Source organism: Micropterus dolomieu, linkage group LG04 (genome assembly GCF_021292245.1).
Source record: "Micropterus dolomieu isolate WLL.071019.BEF.003 ecotype Adirondacks linkage group LG04, ASM2129224v1, whole genome shotgun sequence".
In the NCBI taxonomy this organism is placed as follows: domain Eukaryota; kingdom Metazoa; phylum Chordata; class Actinopteri; order Centrarchiformes; family Centrarchidae; genus Micropterus; species Micropterus dolomieu.
Window position 1 is genome coordinate 4,091,358 of NC_060153.1, and position 20,539 is coordinate 4,111,896.

The window sequence follows — 20,539 nt, forward strand, 5'->3', positions numbered from 1 at the left end:
AAGTAACTGCAGCTGCCAGACAAATGTAGTGGAACAAAAAGCACAATATTTTCCTCTGAAATGTTGTGGACTAAAAGTATACTGTAGCACAAAATGGAAATACTCAAGTCAAGTACAAGCACCTCAGCATTGCACTTCAGTACTTCAGTAAATGTACTTAGTGACATTCCACCACTAGTAACATTACTTCATTTTAATTAGTTGTTATTAATGAACAAGTCTTGATATGGTTGAAGTACTCATTGAGTCATTATCTAGAAGAGTGGCCATCGTCAGTGTTTTTCGACCTTATATTATTGGATTGTCATTACCAATGCATTAAATTGTAAACAGCATCATACTGCTGCTGTTTGAGGTAAAGCAACTGTAATTTTAACTATTATATACACTACTGGGTAGTTTAATGGACTGTGACACACTGCATTGTATTTTATATGCTCATAGCATAAGCAAAAACTAGTTAGCACTTTTACTGGCGAACAGGGGTCCAAATGTCCCTCTGAAATGTGAGTTTAAATAATAAAGTAGCATAATGCTCAAGTAAAGTACAAGCCTGTCAGAATTGTATCCAAGTACATTATTTGAGTTAGTTACCGTCCACCACTGTAAAGTAATGATTATTTTCATTTTTGATTCATTTATTGATGATGTTTTAACCAATCAATTATTCATGTATTCCCTAAAATGTCAGAAAAAAAGATGAACTAAGTATCTATCTCACTGTTGTTGATTAACTGTCTATGGATTGAACCAACAAACTAAATATAAAACTAATATATTACCTTTCTCACCCTAAGAATACATTTCACACCATCGAGGTTTCAGGAAGGTGACTCATTATATCAGTAACACTCGTCTCATCACAAGGTTTAAATAGGCAGAATGAAAATAAAGAAATATGATTAACATAATCACTTTACATAACATTTAATTACAATTGCACTGGTGCCTTCCATTAGTGTCAGTGATTGCTTGTCTGATTAGTGTCAGTTATTAGAGACCTAAATCACATATCTTTTTTTTTTTTTTTTACCCATTTCTCTTCTGTATTTATTTGCTTCTTGTGCATCTGCTTCACTGCTGTACAACCGATTGCCCTTTAGGAACAGTTCAAGTGAATGATTGATTGACTCTGGAAAGATACACATATACTGTTGATTTTCATAAGCATAATTTTTTAATGCTTTGTGCACCACAAATGAAATTCCATTTACGTCCATTGTATTGGAGTGGAGGCACACATCTCAGAGACAAATATCTCACAACCTGGACAAATAAAACCAAAATCATGTGCATGTGCTACATAACACCATGGGTATATGAGTGAACCAAGCCTTTGTTTGATAACATACGACAGTTTACAAGGTGTGTGCTACAGTTGTAGTTAGTGCACTTTGCCTCTGTTGAAAGACCTCTTAGATAATTGTTTAATAATTCAACTCCCTGCTGGTATCATTTTCCTCGAATACACAACTTTATTCAGGGGACAGTCACACAGGCCCTTCACAGACGGGGCAGAACACTGAAACACTAATAATTAATAGACAACAACTGATGAAGCTCTGGTCCTTCCCTCCTTTTACCACTTTAATAAAATATACAAACAATGCTCACAGGCCTGGTTACGATAGTTCAGTGAGACAGTTCAGTTCAGGGTCACTGAGGCAGCTACAAAATATTAAGGCACCTCTTTAATTCAGTTAATGTAATGTAGGGGATGATCCAAAAAGACATGTTCACTGTTCCAGTACTAAAACAGACCACAAAGACACACTTTTAAACAATGACCATTTATTCACACACTGTATGGGATTCAAAACAAGCGTGACAGAGTGAGGGCGGCTGCTGGCTGGCTGGGAGGGAGGGAGGAGAATCTTTAAATTATACATGAGTAAAAACTTACAGATGATTTTTGTTTGCACTTGAAGAGAGGTACAAAGTACGCGTGCGGCAGCCTGGCTGCTGGGGTTGAGGCCAGGGTACAGGTAGTCGGGCCTTATGAGTCAACGCTCAATCACACTCAGTTTGAACAAGAATGATTCTCTAAAACTATCCTGTAACGTGTTCCACATTCATTCAAAAAAAGCTTGATTCTTGATAAACGATCTCGACTCCGTCTCCTCCTTTCCCCTCTCATCGGTCAGTGTAGCTGAGGACTTGCTGCAGTGCTGTTTCACTATTTGCTTGGAGTTACACAAACATGGCCGAACTACATACAACAGCACACGAGTAAAAAGGGTTTCCCTGTACAAAATCCATCTTAAAAATACAAACATACATACAATGGCACGCTTTGCTTAGCAGTGAACAACTGAGACAGATGAAATGAGCATAGAGCCATTTACACCCACATGCTTGTACGCACACGTGTCGCACTCAAACACACACACACACACACACTCAAACTTGTACAAAATTAAATCTTAACAGACTTAAGATGAAATGTGTGGGGTTCGGCTCAGTGCAAGCATTATGGCTTGGGAGGCTGTGGTACACGGGGGGGGGGGACAACAACATGGTTTTCATATATTCCAACACCTAACATCCCATATTGCTCTCAGAAACCACACAACACTCTCACTGAGAATGCCTGAAGTTCTGCAGAACCCCGACCTACGCTCACTCTCCACCCTTTATCAAGTTCGAAAAACTGTGACTATTGATTGTTATTTTTTTCATTTCCTTTGTGTGGTGGTATTTGAAATTCATGTGTGTGTACATGAACCAGTCTTTTAACAAAAGCTGCTCCCTTCTGTGCCGTGTTTTAATAATTCTCCTGAACTTTGAAGTTCATCTCTCCCAGTGGGAGATGCTGAAATGGGGCATCATCAAGTGCATGTGTGTGTATTTGTGCACTTATGTGTAAATACAGAAAACAGAGAAGAAGCGTTGTGCAGAAAATTCCAGGTTCCACCAGCTCAAGTCGAATTCCCTCCTCGACATTTACACAAACATGTAGTCATCGATCTTAGCTCTTGTTAGAGAGTCTCTAGAATAGGCATGAACATCTGGTGATATACGCCGGTGTGAATGTGTGTGTGTGGAAACGAGAACAGTAACTGTGTGTGTAAGCACAGTGACACAGAGGCGTAGAAGAGTGGGAGAGCGACACACACACACACACACTCGTCGACACAGTGAGGATCTTTGTGAACTAGGGGAGAAGGCGAGTGAGAAGTGTAGGTTTAGTCCGTCTCTTCCTCCCCTCTCCACCGAAGCTCTGTCTCCTTTAGTCCAAACACACACCTCCTCCTTCATTTTGTGTACGTGTGTGTATCATTTTGTGCAGATTTTGTCTCTAGAGTCAAACGAATGAGGAGAATCCCGTCACAGGGGTACGTGACCCCGGCGGGTTGGTGTTGGGGTTGACGTGTGTGTGCGCAGGCTGCCCTGTGGGTGTGTATGCGCCGCCTGTGCTGTGCTGGGTGACCACGGTCTGGTAGTAGGGCTCTGTGTCTGCAGCGGCGCACTCCTCATAGCCAAAAGGAGCGCCGATTGCTTTAAGGCCTTTGGGCTGCCGCTTCCAGGAGTTGTAGTAGGTGGGGTCGCTCATGTAGTGGTTGACGAAGGAGTGTTTGGGCTGCTCATCCTCGTAGTCGCTGTCCGTTAACTGGATGCAAACACACAGCATGGGTTTTATTGTGACAGTTTATCAGAGAGAGAAACAGACAAATATCAGGAGGAAGGAATTTTAGTGTTGACGTGAAGGTCTAAAGCATCTGCGCACTTGTGGCTGACCATTTATTGTAGGTTTGTTTTGTCACTTTTGTCTTTTTGACAGTAGAGACAGACGGGAGGTCGGAATTGAAGGGAAGACGCTGAGATTACATGGTGTACTTCTTCTGAGCCATTATCATCGACCCTTTGGCCAATTCAACATGTTGAATCGGTGGTAGAGGGAGAGCGTTGGAGAGAGCTCAGTGGTTTTAGCCATTTAGTGTAGCTTCTCTTTATTTTTCGCCTCCACCATTTCTTTTATTCTTCCACAAGCAAGACCACATGCTGACAACACCAGTACGGCACAAAGAATTCAATTTCTACTTTCAAAGAGCTTTCTATCGAACATATTCCCAATAATTCATACTCCAAGAGTATGACAAGATTGTTTAATTGGCTTTCACAGCTGTGTAAAAACGGTAGGCTGGTTCGACTTTCTTTTTTTTTTTTTGTGAAAAATATTTTATTTAGAATTTAACACATTTGTGGTCGCTGACCAACGACTGCAACATCCTCAGTTGAAATCCTCTGTTGCATATAGGAATTACGATGAATGAGCGAGTCTGAAATAATCACTCATTACACCAAGTTAAATCCACGAAACAAGTGTGATCTTTCTGTGATTAATTGTTGATTGTTGGTGCCAACTCGTGTGATGTGTATGTGTGTTTTTGGCATCTTTGCTTTAATTCAACAGACAGCAGTTGAGAAATTATACAAATGAGGGGAGAGATAAGGAATGACATGCGACTAACGTGTCTGGTCGGACTCCAAACCTGGACACTGGATTAGGCCAAAAAAAAAAGGGAGAGAGAGAGATATATACCTCTGACTCAGAGACCTCAGTGGGTTTCTCTGTGAGTGTGGTGCTCTCAGTGAGCACAGCTCCGTTATAGTTGTTACAGATGTCCTCGTCAGAGTAGTGAAGACCACCTGGACTGGGCCTGGGAGGAGACCTGGATGCACACATTAATAATGCATGTAACATCTAAAGAAAATCAAATAACAAATCAAGGAAGGTGTGTGTGTGTGTGTGTGTGTGTGTGTGTGTGTGTGTGTGTGTGAATGAATGAGTGCACACCTGGTCCCGTTTTTCTTCAGGAAGGAGTTCTTGGTGTTGAGCGTTCTGCTGTTGAGCTCCAGAGCAGTGAAACCTCCGTTGTCCAGAGTCACTGACTCCTCCACTGTGGACATGTGCTTACCTGGAGGAAAATAAAAGGAATCAGATGGTTCAGATAAATACTAGAATTCAAAGCAGTTCAGTCGTTCGTATGGGGCAGGAGCTGAGAATTTGTTTGAGAAATGAGTTTATGAGCAATCTCCAGTTTTATTCATTGTGTATTCAGCTACCTATCAGGCCTGAGAATAAGAAGCAAATGAATCTAGGATACATAATGGCACTCAGGTAATAACGACACAGGATACCTCCATAATGTATCTGCCAATAACCATAAAAAATGGAGCAATAAAGGAAACAAAGTCAAAATTTTTATTTGCTGTTGCTCACTGACTGCCGTACATTCTTCTCTTGTGTCTATGTGCTCCTCCTGCCTACAGCACCTGCCTCCCTCTTTTTGATCACTCCACTGCCCAGAGGTTGTGCCAAGGTTTCCGTGGAAACTCAAATGAACAGCTGTCCTGATGTAACCTGCGCTTGTCAGGGCTAACTTTGTATTACAGATGCTGGCATGCACACAGCGAGTGTACCAGCGCTGCTGCGCCCACAACTGAGAATATCACAGGAAGCCTGAGAGGAGAAGAAACTCAGATGAAAACAGGAAGAAAAGCCTCAACATGAAGAACCGAAGCTTTAGAAGAGTAACTTGGGGCAACGCATCAGACAAACTAATATTTTTTTTGTCATAATGAGGAGGCAGTTTGTTCTTCAATCCATGTTAGTAAGCATCCCTGAGTAAGACTGATCCCTCCAGCTCCAGGCTGCTGAGCTCTCTGGCTGACCCTGTGGAGGTTGTGCGAGCTAAAATATAACAGAGCAGTCCAGGTTTGAGTAGGAAAAACTGGGAAGTGATTTAGTATTAGTTAAAATACTATAAATGAGAATAAGACGATATAAGTTTTGGAAATTAAACTCAAGTCACTCTCGTTCTAGATAAACTACATCTCACTTGGGATTTTTTAATTAACTTGCATGACCTATTTTAATACTAAAACCTATTGTTAATTAAAAAGCTTATTTTCAACACCAAAAGCCATATTAAAAAACCTACAGAATTTACATCTGGGCTTCAGGGAGATCATATTTGCCAAAATGCTTCAGGGTGCTGAAGGAACAAGAATGACCTTGTTTTCCTCTCTCATACGGCCCTTACCGGTGGCAGTGGTCCTGTAGGAACAGCACTTTCAGAGGCAATTTTGTTCTACAAACAGTACAAGTAAAGTGATGCAGTGTGTAAGCCAACTTTTCAGAATCACAAATAGTGGAGTGGAGTGTTATAAACCAGTACCCTGTTGATGGTGACTCAAAGTGACTGAGGAGACAAAAAAATTCATCCTTTGCCAAAAAACATCCCCAAAAATGTAGCACATGCCAACAAACAATTACCTTTGTTTTATGAGCGCCATGTTGCCACACATCTGAATGAATGCCACCACTGGGGCACCCTAAAGAAGCATTACATTAAAGCCATCAGAGCCACAGACCTGTGCCGCAGGCCTTGTACTTGGTGTTGTGTCCATGCAGCAGCAGCGTGAAGACCAGGACCAGAATGAGGATGAGTCCCACCAGAGCCATGACCAATAGGAACCACCACTCCTCATAGAACGGACGCTCTGACAGCGCTGCAGATGGGGAGAGGAGCGGACAGGGGGGGAGAGAATAGGAGGAATAATGAGGGACATATCGGCTTCTCTTTTGCTTTAGTTTAACCTGAAGCAATGGTTTGTACCACAGGACCAGAGAACAATATTCAGAGCCTGTAAATGATACTTTTAGAGGACGGACTCTTAAACTGAAACTCATCCTGCTGATTCTTTGAACAATTAGACACAAACACTTGAGATGATTGGAAGTGTTTCTTCCCTCAGATCAGTTGAGTAGGTAAGAGAGAGGAAGTTGAATACATTTCTGGATTGAAGACTTTTAATTACTCATTTAATTCAATGATAAATATCCGAATTTGGAGTTGTGTCACAGATGGGAAACAAAAATGGAGACAAGCTTTCAGGCTGCTTTCTGCTTGTGCAATAACCACAGTGGAAGTTGCGTGACTCCGCCTCTAGATGGCAGCAGACACAAAACGATCACACTGTTTCCTACTGATTAGAAATTTAGTCAAACCCCAATTAAACAAGTTGGATCACCCTGGACTTGTTCATTAGCCTGACCTCCACTTGTGTGTGTGTGTGCGTTTACCAGCGAGAGCAGCAGTGGGTGTACTTGGTTGTCCGTAACCATAGCGATTAACAGCGATGACTCTGAACTCGTAGCTGATCCCCGACCTCAGGCGCTCCAGCGGCACTGAAACGGACCTGCTGCTGGGCGGGAGGAGTCTGATGAAGGAATCCCACACTCCTTCATCTGCAGAAGGAAAGACGGAGGTTGTGTCACAGTTTGATGGATGGGCCGACAAAGACGAGAGAAAGGACGCTTCATTTGAGAATAATTCCCTTTCCAACGTCAGACGTGATTACAGAAAATTATAAATCGTCAAATTAAATGTTAAATGATAATGATAATGTGGTGAAGACGATGATTACTGTTATTAGTATTAATAAAAGGGGTATTATCATTATTATCAGTAGTAGAATAATACCAGTCTACAATCTCTCCAGCAGTGTGTTCAAACAGCTTGCCACAGACGTTTCCTTCCTGCAGCACACCTCTGGTAATCTTTATTAGAAAATTGCTGCTGACTTGATTTGCACAGCAGGTCTCAACGAATGAATCTCAGTGGTTTAGCGCTAGGTACTACTTAACTTCCCTCTTGACAAATGAAAAGAATTGGTGCACGTGATGAAAAGGTGTATGCCAGGTAAGTTAGTGGCTGACCGGTGTGTGGTGTTTGTGTTTGAGCTTACCTGAGGGACGAGCCTCAATAACGTATCCGGTGACAGGTGCTGCACCAATATCTCCTTCTGACCAGTGGATAGTGAGCGCTGAGGACGTCTTTGTGATGGAGATGTCTGCAGGTGACCCTGGGGAGCCTGGAGTATCAGAGGGACACACACTTGTTTTAGTCACTTAACCTTTACTTTAATCACTTGTTAGTTTGTTAGTTTATTGATGTAACTGTACAATACAAACATATAAAATAACTTTACACGATCAAATAAAAAACTAAACACTAAATTACAGTGTATATATATGTACGTACAATATAGTTCTGTCAGCACATTTTCATGCAGGTATGTGACATAACTAAGACTCTTGTCTGTGTCTATAAACAATGAACTAAGATCATTTGAGTAATGCTTAAATTGACATGGATTACATCTGAGGATATAATAGCACATGTTTTTCATTGTGTATGTCAGTGCTTTTTCAATTGAAAAACAACCCGAACAAGCCTAACCTAAACCTAATTCTAAGCCTAACCAAAAACCAAGTCTTGACGTTTTATGTCCCTAAATGGGAGTATAGTCCAGAGGCGAAATGATTAGTCGATAAATTGATTTGTCATTAGCTGGCCATCGGGAGCAAGTCTGGCAAGCTTATTGGCCTGGAGTGTCAGGCTAGTGTTAAAATGCTAAATGAAATGGATAAATCAAAGAGAAAACAACACAGTCCCTCAGAACTGAAGACCGTCAGCCCCCCCGCCTGCTTTTAACCTGATTGTCTGTCATCACACGTGATTGGCATGCCCATACACATCAGCACAATGTTCAGTCAGTGCATGGGGTGCGTGTGGCCGAGCAGTGTGGAGAAAAACACGGACAGTACAAAAGGAGGAGGGAGTGCATTGAAAGGAGGAAAGAGGCGCTAAATGCAGTAAAATTACAGATATCTGTACGAACAAGGGACGTGGTTGGTATTTAAAAAAGAACAATCCCACTAGTAGCGTCGCCCTCAGCACATTACATCACAATTAGCTTTATTACAGTTACATTATTAATTACAGTTCAGTCTATGTTTTAAAAAACTTAATCATGCTATGTAGGAAAGGAGGAGATGTGTATTCCTGGAAATAATCTGGAAAATAAAGGCTGGCATTCTCTTTTCTGACAGGTTGAAGTATCTCCAGTTACTCAGAGCTACCAGAACTTCATAATGATTAAGTCCAGTCTGACCTCTGAGGAAATGCCAGATGCAAAACAAACACTTCACAAGTGCACAAAAATTATATATATATTATACATATATGAATATAAGATGTGTTATTGGCTTACACAGTTAACAGAAAAATAATATTTCAACAAAAGCTTACAGTATAGGCTTACATGGTCAGTTGTGAATGGCATGAATGTGGAGATTGGCCTGAACTGACATTATATTCCCAACCTGTATTATTATCCTAGTCCGTCCCTGGTTATCAGTTATTTTTCAAGCCAAAAATGCCAAATATTTGGCAGTTAAAGCTTCTCAATGTGAGTATGAGCTGTTGTTCTCTATCATTGAATATCTTTGGGTGTTGCGCTGTTGGTTAGACATTTTATAGACTTAACAATTAATGAGTTAATAGAGAAAAGAATCTGCAGAATAATCAATTAATTAATTAAAATAATGGTTAGTTGCAGCTCTATCTGAGTTCCCATAATGGGACTAAATAAACAGATATTTGTTCCCACAACATGATTAACATAAGACACATACACACACACACACACACACACACACACACACACACACACACACACACACACGGATTGTGACCATGATTACCTTGCACAGGCTGAGCAGTGATGTTTGCTTGTATGGGTGGTCCATAGCTGACTGTGAGTGCCTGAACGTTGAACGTGTATGTCACTCCTTTGATCAGGTCTCGAACCTTCAGCCATTTCTGCCAGCTGCCTCTCACATCCACTGTCACCACTTTACTCACTCCTGTTCTCACACAGACAATTCAAAAGAAATGTCAGCGTACTCCTCAACATGTATTTGTGTGTGTGTGTGTGTGTGTGTATAAAGCATGCGTGCGTACCTTGTACAGGACCAGTGGGCTGGTAGATGACCCTGTAGCCCTCCAGCTGTCCATTAGGAGTGAGTGGAGCTCCCCAGGACACATTGACACTTCCTCCTGTCACCTCGGAGAAGGACAGGTAGCTGGGCTGGCTGGGAGCTACATGACACATGGAGGGTGAAAAATTAAATAAGAGGAATAAAGGGAGTCAAAAACACTTTAATTTGAAGCTTGTTAATTTTGTTTTAGGGAATCAAACTGTAACCAGTGCCTACCAGACTGCAGAGTGCGGGTCCCCCGGGGGTCACTGGGTGGGCCGTCTCCAGCCGTGTTGAACGCAGTGAGAGTGACCAGGTAAGGTGTGTAGCTGGTCAGGTTGGTGAGGTGCACACAGGTGTCTGGCACAAAAATCACCTTGACCTTCTCACTCTGGTTCTGCTTGTCCCTCTCCCAGTAGTGGATCTGCAACACAGGACAACACCATAAATAACACTGCATCAGTTTTTCTCCTAACACCTTCCACTGCATCTGTTTTCTCCTCTCGCTCTTCATTTCTACCAACTATATATATCATTTACTTTCAGTCCATTCCTCCTGAGGTCCCCTAATCGATCCATATAATAAACAAGTGCTCATGTTGTGTTTTACAAGGAGCAGAAGTTGATTATGGAGAGATTTGTTTTGGTGTGGACAGTTTAACAGAAGGGTAGAGTAGGTGTAATTTCTTATTACAGATACCATTGGTCTGGTCTGAACATACACATATTACTTTGTCTCTACTTCAAGCAAAAAAATCTTAACATAGCTAAGGACAATAGACACGTTTTCCTTCTCTCACACCTAATTTAGACTTTACAGACTACCCGGTACATGTTCGGTGACGTTGAAATTACATTTAAAAGCATAATGCCGTGTTTTTGATTTCCAAAAACATCCAATTTATTACTTTTACTGGAAATTTGGGATTTTTCAGAGAGTTCTGATTTACAGTATGACGCCTAATAATAGAGAAGTGCCTGAAAACCAAACCAACATGGATGCCTTATATCTGCCAGAGTCGTTCAAAGTAATTAGATGTAAATTTAGTGTATATAGGTCTATATTTTCAATGCACCATATTTTTAAACCTCACACGACCAACTCTTGCAATCGCACAACATGAGATTTGCTCATTTGAACCAATTCAGGTAATCAATCAATCACAAATGTAGAATGTAGTCCATGTGTGTTGCATTTTAAGATACCTATGTGAGCCGCATGCCACTTCCTGCCTGACTGTCCATGCTCATGTGGAACCAAGAATCATGGACGTGGCCATTAACCGTCATGACATTGGCTAGTAATGAAGACACATGGGCTACTACGGTCCGTCCCTGTAACAAAGGTCACCTGACAATTGAACCCAGTATGATTAGATCAATGTTAAGACCATGTAGCTTGTGAATGTCACAATTTAACGATGCCAAAAATAGCTTTGTTAAATAAAACATATTCACGTTATGATGAAGTAGGTTTAAAGTTTATCCTCTGTGTTAGTTATCATTAAGAAATATTGTTTCTGTGGTATTTTGGCACCTTAGACAGACCAATTTATCACTGTAACTGTGCTGATTTGAGAAATTACTGGCTTTGAAAAAACAACATATTTTAGAAATTCTGAATGTGTGACTTTTATATTGTAGTGTAGGTCACACACTTTTAATGAAACAGGCTGTATATAATGAATATGACATCTTGCTGCCAGTAAACAGCCTATATAAATGCATATCCAGTAACATAATCTGTTTAATGCACTAAAACAGCTTGCCTTCTGCTCTTAATGCTACTGGACAGGTGCATATCCAGTGTAATTTGCTTTAAATCCGCACTTTTACAAATCACTGCATGTTGTTTAATCCTAGCTGAATGTAGAGGAAATATTTTCATCTATTAATGTCTTAAACAACATCGTAAAGCCCAGCAAAAAAGGCTTGGTTTGATAGGGAACTGCCTTGACTCCCCTTACATATACAACCATATCAGATACACACTAACAGCAAGGTTACAGAGGTGGTTGAGCCTCATGCATTAGAAATAAATCAGAAAAAGCTTTCTGGGTGAGAAAATAGCCACAGCCGTTGTTATCATTGTTATGATGGTTACTTCATTTTAAGCTTAAACATTTTAGCTTTAAATGCAAATTCACAGAAAAACAAACATGTATCAGAGGAGTTCATTCAGACTGTAATCAGATCACAAAATGGTGGCTTTTGTAAGCACAGACGGACGGGACAGGCAGTTTTCTGTGTGTCGGTCGATCGAAAGTGAGAACCTGCCAGATACTGATACGATGTAATTGATTTGGCACCAGCTATGACTGTCTGCTGTCTTATGAATTATCATAATAAATGTAGGTTCAGCAGTGTGAAACAATAACATGGTAAATAGATCTTTAATGATACCTGACATTTATCAGGGGTGTTTAAAAACATTTTTAGTATTCAATTGCCAGCAATTGATGGCAAAAGTGATTTATGTTAATGTTTTTATTTGGTAATTCAAGTGAATATATATATAAAAGCTGCTACATATATTCTAAACTGTTTTTTTCCTGCAACATAAATTGTCTCTGTGCAGTTTGGTTTAAAAAGTAAAACAGCCAAGAGCTACGTTTGGGATCCATTTTTATTATTCCTAACAAAAAGCACTACAAAGCGCCTTAAGCTATATTTACAACTTCCAGACTTCGAAGTAGCAGCTTATGAGTAGCACTTGAGGGCAGCATTATACCATCTCTGTCCTTCCACATGCTCTTAGAATAATGAGTTAGAGAATAACTCATCCATATACTCACTTTAAAATAAAAATGTATTGCCTTGTGCATAAAAGGGGTGTTTTCATTTAGGCAACATCCCTTATAAATCTTTATTATCATGGTTTAGTAGAAAGTCCAGGCCATTTTGTAATCCACTCTTCTGGTGTTCCGAGGATCTATTTTTGCATTTGATATGAGTGTGAAAAATCAGGGTTAGTCAAAAAAACAGTTTGAAGCTGCCATGAATGAATGGTCTTAATATGATCAAGACCAAGAAGATCAAGAACCTTAATTGGATTTTCCAACCATCTCCTTTGTTAAAGAGTCGATTTAGGATCTTAAGTCTTGATGAAAAACAGGATGTTTGTTTTGCAAAGGAGGAAACATCTTATTATTTTCAGGTTTTTGTTTGTGTCTGTAGCACTTCTATTAGAAATGACTGACATATTTTGGTGGGAATTGCATGATGGATGTTGTTGCTATTGTCTTTAAGTTGAAAATTGTCTCATGAGTAAAAAGAACAATCTGCAGATGATTGATGATTTGTACAAAATCTTTTCATCTGGTGCGTGTGATAAAGTCCACTTGACAGGACGAGCATGTTTTGGTATTACCTGTTACCACTTACCCATCACGTTGAGTGTGTTTAACAAGCCCTCTAGAGCATTACAGTAAACTTCAACTGTCAAAAAATACACTTGTAATGAAGTTTACCTTTAGTCCTACCTGCTGTCTATGCTGCTCATGGAGCAGAGTAGGAGTGTTAACAGAAGTCAGAGCCTATGAATTCATTAAACATTCTTTCTTTGCTCAATTTTTTCTTGTCTTAAATCTCGTTAACCCCCTCTGCCTCACACTTCCCTCCCGGTGTCCATTCGTCTCTCGTAGTTTAAACGAATTCCCTCGATCCTCTCCTCTAATCAGGATTCTACAGGGATCACTTGCTCATCTCATTCCTTCACTCGGCAAATATTACATTCCCTTCTTTCTTCTCCAATCCCCCTCTACTCTGGCAGAAATCAATGTGTCTAAAGCAGGACAGATAACCTTGTGTTTGAAGTACTAAGAGCGAAGGGGTGGGACAGGGGAGTTGAGGGGGAGAGACAGGCAGACGAGTGATATTGAAACCATTAAAGGATATTCAGATTCTTCCTATAACTTAATTCTCTGTCTTCCTCTCTTCTCTATAGGACACTTGAAGGTGCATCAGAGCAAAACCCCTCCAAGACAAGAGGAGAGATATTTTAAATGGATTATTCAAAGCCCCATGAGGCAAACTATGATTTGTGATATTGGGCTATATAGATTACCTGACTTAAATACAGAGAGAAGTAGTGCTGTGTGCTCTTCTGTCACATGAACACACATGCTATAAGTACTCTTCTGTGAGAGTGTTTGGGTCTTTGTTTTGTCTTTGCATGAGTCTGCCACAAGATATTCTTTGTGTGTATACGTGTTTGTTTTCCTGCGTGTCACCTTGTATCCTTGGATGAGTCCATTCTGGGTCTCGAGGGGTGGGGTGTCCCAGGTCACTTCCAGGATGGAGGGAGACACAGCTGACACTCTGATAGACTGAGGGGCCACTGATGGCGCTGCAGAAGGAGAGGTGTTTCGTTAGACAGTTAGTGTGTGTGTGTGTGTGTGTGTGTGCGCACAGCTGAGTGTTAGTGGGAAATAGGGAAGATATGTTCTTCCCTTCCAATTAGAATGAGCCTAAGGCAATACCTTGTTACTCCACTGTGCCACACATATGCATGAACACTCAGCAGTGTGCACTTGAGGCTAGAGAAAAGGCCATATCACCCCATTTCATCATCCCCCTCCAACGGTTTCCGCCTCCCCGTCCCGCTCCCCCTGCTTATCCTCACCTCTCACTCGTCTGCATGTGTATGGCCTACACGCACACACTCTACACACATACCCTTTGAATATGGATGCAATGTTGGTCCAATGGAGGGAGTGTGAGAGAAATTGCAAAATTGGCGTGTGGGTGTTACGATCATAACATGCAGATCTGCTCACCTGCACTCTTACCTCCTCACCTACAAGTACTAGTAGTGTGTGTGTGTGTGTGTGTGTGTGTTTCTGCATGTGAGTATAAGAGAGATATATTTGCACTCCTATCTGTCTAGTGGACCCCCCCCCCCCAAAACACACATGCACACACCCACAAACACAGAATATAAGTGGGCCTTTCAAAGACAATGTCACTCAACGGGCAGTAAGCGCAAGACAGGAAGCGTGAACAGGACAAAGATAGACAAGGAGAGAGCGACAAGAGCACTGGACAAGACTGACAGAAAGCAGAGACAGAAAAAAAACCTCAAGGCTAACTCAAGGTCCCTTTACTATTTTCTTACAGAGGTTTCAACCATATCCCACAGTCTTCAAAAGCACATGATGTGCTTTGGATAAAATCATGACAGCTACTGAACTTGTATGTGAAAGCGTGCGCTTGAAAGCTATGGAAAAAGTGTAAACCTTCACAAAAGAAGACGTGTAGATCACTCATTGAAATCTAACAGCTTGATACTGTTTCCACCTACCTGCCTCCCCAACAGACACCTCAACTGGTGTGGAGGGTGGGCTCTCTCCGATGATATTGTAGCTTGTCATAACAATCTGGTAGCGTTTGAACTTCTTTAGTTCTACAAATAAAAACAAATACTTACATTTACATTTACACAACATGCATGTACATTTGTTGTTATGTGTTCTTCTTATTGTAGAAGCTGGTTGCTTATCAGGTTTGCTAAAATAAATCAAAAACATAAAAATTTCCCAAGACCTTTTCTTCCCAGTTCCACCTAAAATTACTTACGTGTCAACTCAAACTCTGTTAGTGAAGCGCTGCTGACTGTCTTGAAGGTGCTCTTGGCTTGGGTAGAGTGAGAGAAAGATAGATGAAGAGTAAATCAATACATGTTTCAAGTTCAACAATAAACTGTGCAATTATAATGCCATTCAATAAAATGACTGTGTTTAAGAGGAACACGTTTGAAAGATGTTTCAACACCGCCGTCAGACTCAGGGGACAGTGGATGGAAAGAGACCTGTCCAATCTAGTCGAGCAGATCAATCTGCTACATATAAAAAGCACTTCAGGCTGAAAAGTGAATAGCAATATTTTAATATTGAAAAATTATAGTTCTCATAAGAAAACAATGGTCCGGTGAGGGCCATTTGTTCTGTCTCTCAACATGGTGACACTGTTCACCCCGGTCCCTGCCCTGATGTGGACACGTCTGAAAAAATCTTTTTCTTCTCAGACCTTTGCAAAAAGCACTGCAAAATGGAATACGTTGAAAGTGCTGGCCTTTGCACAGCATCATACACCATTAAAAAGATATTTTAATAAACACTAAAGTATGATTGTCAGGTTATACACTTTATAGAAACATTGTCATTGTCATGCTCTTGGGGTTTTGTGTGGTATTTTTCTGTTATTTTGATTGTCTCTGTGTTTTTGTTTAGGTTTGGTTAGTTGATCATTGCCTCCTTGTTCTCTGTTGTATTTGGTTTCACATGTCCTTGTATATTGTTGCTAGCTTTACTTCCTGTTTTTTTTTCTAGTGATCAGTTTCACGTGTTTTTGTCTAGCTTAGCTTCCTGTCTGCTGATTGCCTATGTGTCTCACCTGTGTTAATGTGTGTGTATATATTGTTCTCAGTTCTGTTTAGTCCTTGTGGTGTCATCGTCTATTGTTGAGTGTTCTGCCTCGTGCGCTGTTTCCCTGTTCCCTGGAATATTCCCTGTGTTTTGGATTGTTTCTGCCCCTTGGATTTACCTTTTGTTTGGACTCTCACCGTGAATTAAGAAGTAAGCCTGTTCTGTTAGCACTCCTGTTTTGTTTGGACTGAATAAATCTTCATTTGAACTGCAACCTCCTCGTCAGTATCTGCATTTTTTGTCCACACTCCTGTTTCCCTGCCGTAACACTCAGCCAGCGTGATAGTCATATTTATTGTTACAAGGCAAACTTTTTTCACCTGATTCTCTCTATTGATGCTTATTTTGTGATCTTTAACATAATACTGACACTTTCATGGCCATTGATATTTTTACTATGAAAACAAAACCAACAGCTAGTCTTGGTAAAGAGGTGGAATTTATGATATAATGAAATTTTAAACTTGTGCAATCATCTGACAACAAGAATGGAGTCAACCATCTGCCTTGTTTTCACAATGTACATGATATGATTGTTGATAAAGGACATGCAGCTTTCTAAAATCCTAAAGCAAATGACCATTCACTAAACCCTTTCCCCAAACAGTGATTGTCCAATCATAGCTTTGTAACCACAACTAGGTAGGACAGACCTGTAAAGTTTTCGATATCGCCACATGTTTAAGCGGGGTGCCTGGGACTGTAGGACAATTACCTTTTAAAGAGTGTGGCGGGTGGTGTCGTGTGTTTGTTTGTTTGTTTGTTTGTTTGTTTACCTTCTCAAACCACAAGAGCAAAAGTGCAAGGAATATGTATTTATATATATTCCTTGTATGTGTAAAAAAAAAAAAATTAAAAAAAAAAATGTAAAAGGAACTTGGAAATAAATACGATTCTATATCTGAGTCTGAACAATGTTAAAAGTTTATTTGCTTTAATTTAAGCAGCAATTGTTGGCATGTCTGGCTAACCCACTACCGCTTGCAGTAACAAAGCGTTATTTCCAAGGCCAAAAAACACATCATTAACTAACTACATTAGTTTGTGTAGTAACAATTTACAGTTTTTATTACAAAAAGCATGATTCATGTTTGATAACTATATTAGTTAGTCCTCATCCAAAAAGCCCTTTCTCTTTTAATTTTAAAAGTAAAACAATAAATGAAAATAAGTATGTAAGCTGAGGGTTATGCAAACAGGGTTATGATAGAAGTAAATAATTTGATTATTTAAAATTTTTCCTTATCATTCTTAGAATACTAGGACTAGCTCTACACTGCGATACAAGAATGTACACGGTTTGTGCTCGGGCCCTAATGATGTTTTTTTGGTGTGCTTCTACATGGATCAAATGGATAAAATTAGTCAGCTTGACACATTAAAAGTCAGAGAATGTGTTCTTAACCAACTCGCTAACATTAGCGACAGAGTCACAGCCCTGCTTTTGTGTACCTTTTGTGTCTGCAATCAAGAACCACTAGTTTCAAAAATTACCAAGAATTTCAAGATAAAAATTACACTTTTTAAACTGTGTATGTGCTGTGTGAAGTCAAACCGGCACAGCAACAGTAACTAAGGGGGGTGTGGCTTAGCGAACAATTAACATCAGTACTACTCACTTGTAATGAGGGCACTTGTGGTGTTGTTTTTGGTTGCCTGGACTTCTGCTTCAGCGAAACTGGAGGTGTTTACTGGGAGCTCTCTATAATACAGCCGGTACCCAGTCAACATCCCGTTAATACTGTCATCACTGGGGCGCTGAAAACATACAAACAAGCACACACAGGCTAACGTAAAGAAGTATCCATTTCTCAAAAAGAAACTTCTGAGAATTCTGGACTATGCTCATTTTAGTCTTCTTGGTGTACTGAGGTGACTGACAGGACGCTGGCAGAGCAGTATTTTATCAGCAGAGTCCACTTTAAAGGGCTGGTGGATTGGTCTGCCTGTAACCCGCACAGACAAAGTGATGCTTCGGTGGGTTTGGCACTCTTGTAAAGGACGATGAAAATTGCTGGTTACTTTGTTTTTCATTGCCTACTTCTGCTCTGACATAAGGCTAGAAGGAGTGAGCGAAGACACTTCCAAACTGAAGAGGAAGAGTGACAAGCAGTGTAGCAGCCAGGCTGTATTTATTGTCTATTCACATGTCACTGTTTTTTCCCTTTCTACTTTTTCCTCTGTTGCTGTGCATTGCTGATGTTTACTTCTCTCACCCTCTAATGTCTCCCCTGCAGTTATATCATCACTAAGATTTTGATAATTTCTCCCCCCCAGCCAGCACTGTCTGTCTCTCCGTCTGTCCGCCCCTCGCTCTTGCCATCCCTCCAATCTGTTTGTGTTGCCCTCTGACTTTCCCTGCTTCAATAAATAATGATAAGTGCATCCAAAGACACAAACACACACGTACAAACACCGCAAACAGTAAGTAAGCAGGGGTATCATTCTAGGCGATTAGCCTGCACTCAGAATGTTATTGTGCAGGTATCTCAGGGGTCACTGTTGTGTTAGAAGGCTGAAAATACCTTCCACTGCACCAGGACTGAGGTAGTGGTTGTTGGTTTCACTGCCAGGATCACTGGAGGCTCATCAGGCACTGGACAGAAAACACAGAGAAAGAGAGTGAGGAAGAAAAAGACATACAGACACAAAAAAACCTCTGGCCAACCATTTTACAGTCCTCCTTTATTATGTTTTCAAATCCACATATTTCCTTGTCTTCTTCCTTCTTTCCTCCCCTGCTCCATTGTGTATTCCCAGTCTCTCACCATCCTGCAGAGTTGTAACCGCCTCCGTCTCTTTGCTGAGGACACTGTCTCCTACATCGTTGGTGGCCAGCATCCGAAACTTGTATGATGTAAAGGGCTTCAGCCTATAAACACAAACATACACATTGACACATGTACAGCTGGGCACAAAGCAAATTTTTTTTGCCTTTATTGGATAGTGACAGCTGCAGAGAAAGACAGGAAAGGTGGGAGGGAGAGGGGATGTTGTGCAGCAAAGGGCCCTTGGGTTGGAATCGAACCAGCGCCGCTGCAGTGAGGACTCCTTAATGGAGCCTTAATGGTGAGCTATCGAGGTACCACATGCATTGCATTTGTAATTCAGTCAATAACACAACAGGGAATATAGCTTTAAAGAACCTAGTGGTATTTTCATTGTAAACTAATTTTTGGTTTCTCACCAAAGAGCATTGTGAGTATCTGTAAGACCTTACAAACACAAAAGACATTTGTAAAGCATTCTCTTCAATGTTTTGACTGCATTGTTTACAGGATCTCCTATTTCTCCACCACAAAAACACACAAAAAGGCACATGTTCTATGCAAGACACAAACAAAACACACACAGCTCTACAGCACCGCAACTGGTCATAAATTCCACCCTCCCAAACCACCTTCACCCCCTCTCATTCTCCCACTCTTTCAGTGGCCCTTGAAGAGCAGACAAGGTCTTGAATAATGATCATCTTACACCTTTACTAATTGTCTCCACTGTCAAATTATTGTTTTTACTGCCATACTACCACAATATCTTATCTGCATTTCTCCTCTGTGCAAGGTGAATGCATTAATAAGCACAGAATAACAATTTTACATCATCATTTTAAAAACACTTCACTCTAGAGCCACTTACAATCAGCCCCATGTACATGCAACCATTGTTAGGGACTAGGTCAATGAGTCTGAACTACCATGCCTTATAGCATGCTAATAGTTTAAATGTACCCTTGCCTGCACATTGTGGGAATTTGTTTAAAATTTAAAAAGGACATACGGCAAAAACAGTAATTTGTCCAAATATTTTATTGATTTAACCTAACCTTATTAACAAGAGTTAACAGGAGCAATTTAATAATTTGTTAGTCATTCCACCCCTCTTCTGCCACTGCATACACATCTACATAAAGGTCCATCTTTAGACTTTATTTACAGAGTGACTTCGAGCCTACAGAGGACCAGTTAGAAATTCAGAAGGCAACAGGAGAACTGCTCAAGTGTCTTCTTGTATAATAATGAGCCGGGCCCAATAAGAGACAGGAAAAGGCCCTATGGGGTTATGGGTATCGTAGGAATAAAACATCAAAGGCACCAAGCTCAAAGAGGGTGGGGTACCAACAGCACTGGGAGGATGTTAAGGACAATGTTTCAAAATGTGTGTAATGTGTGTGTGTCCATGTGTGCATCAGCCTGGGGACTTCAATGTTTTGGTTCCAAAGACATCTCTGTGGAAAACAACAATTAGGGATAGATAACAAGTAAGTATGAGTGCGAGCATG

The 20,539-nt window shown here is 40.6% G+C and overlaps 1 protein-coding gene across 2 annotated transcripts in view; it reads right to left on the minus strand.

The window, feature by feature from the left end:
* Positions 1–1,774: 1,774 nt before the first annotated feature.
* LOC123970215 (protein sidekick-1-like) overlaps positions 1,775–20,539 on the minus strand; it is a 248,953-nt gene continuing 230,188 nt past the window's right edge. For both annotated transcript variants that reach the window (XM_046048135.1, XM_046048134.1), the window contains 15 exons: positions 19,026–19,129; positions 18,783–18,853; positions 17,877–18,015; positions 15,410–15,466; positions 15,135–15,236; positions 14,065–14,180; positions 10,070–10,256; positions 9,816–9,953; positions 9,557–9,718; positions 7,756–7,881; positions 7,091–7,255; positions 6,379–6,516; positions 4,799–4,919; positions 4,544–4,673; positions 1,775–3,610 (listed from right to left, as the gene is read on the minus strand). In XM_046048135.1, coding sequence (XP_045904091.1) covers positions 3,305–3,610; positions 4,544–4,673; positions 4,799–4,919; positions 6,379–6,516; positions 7,091–7,255; positions 7,756–7,881; positions 9,557–9,718; positions 9,816–9,953; positions 10,070–10,256; positions 14,065–14,180; positions 15,135–15,236; positions 15,410–15,466; positions 17,877–18,015; positions 18,783–18,853; positions 19,026–19,129 — 2,062 coding nt within the window. In that variant the 3' untranslated portion in view covers positions 1,775–3,304. The remainder of the gene's footprint in view (positions 3,611–4,543; positions 4,674–4,798; positions 4,920–6,378; positions 6,517–7,090; positions 7,256–7,755; positions 7,882–9,556; positions 9,719–9,815; positions 9,954–10,069; positions 10,257–14,064; positions 14,181–15,134; positions 15,237–15,409; positions 15,467–17,876; positions 18,016–18,782; positions 18,854–19,025; positions 19,130–20,539) is intronic.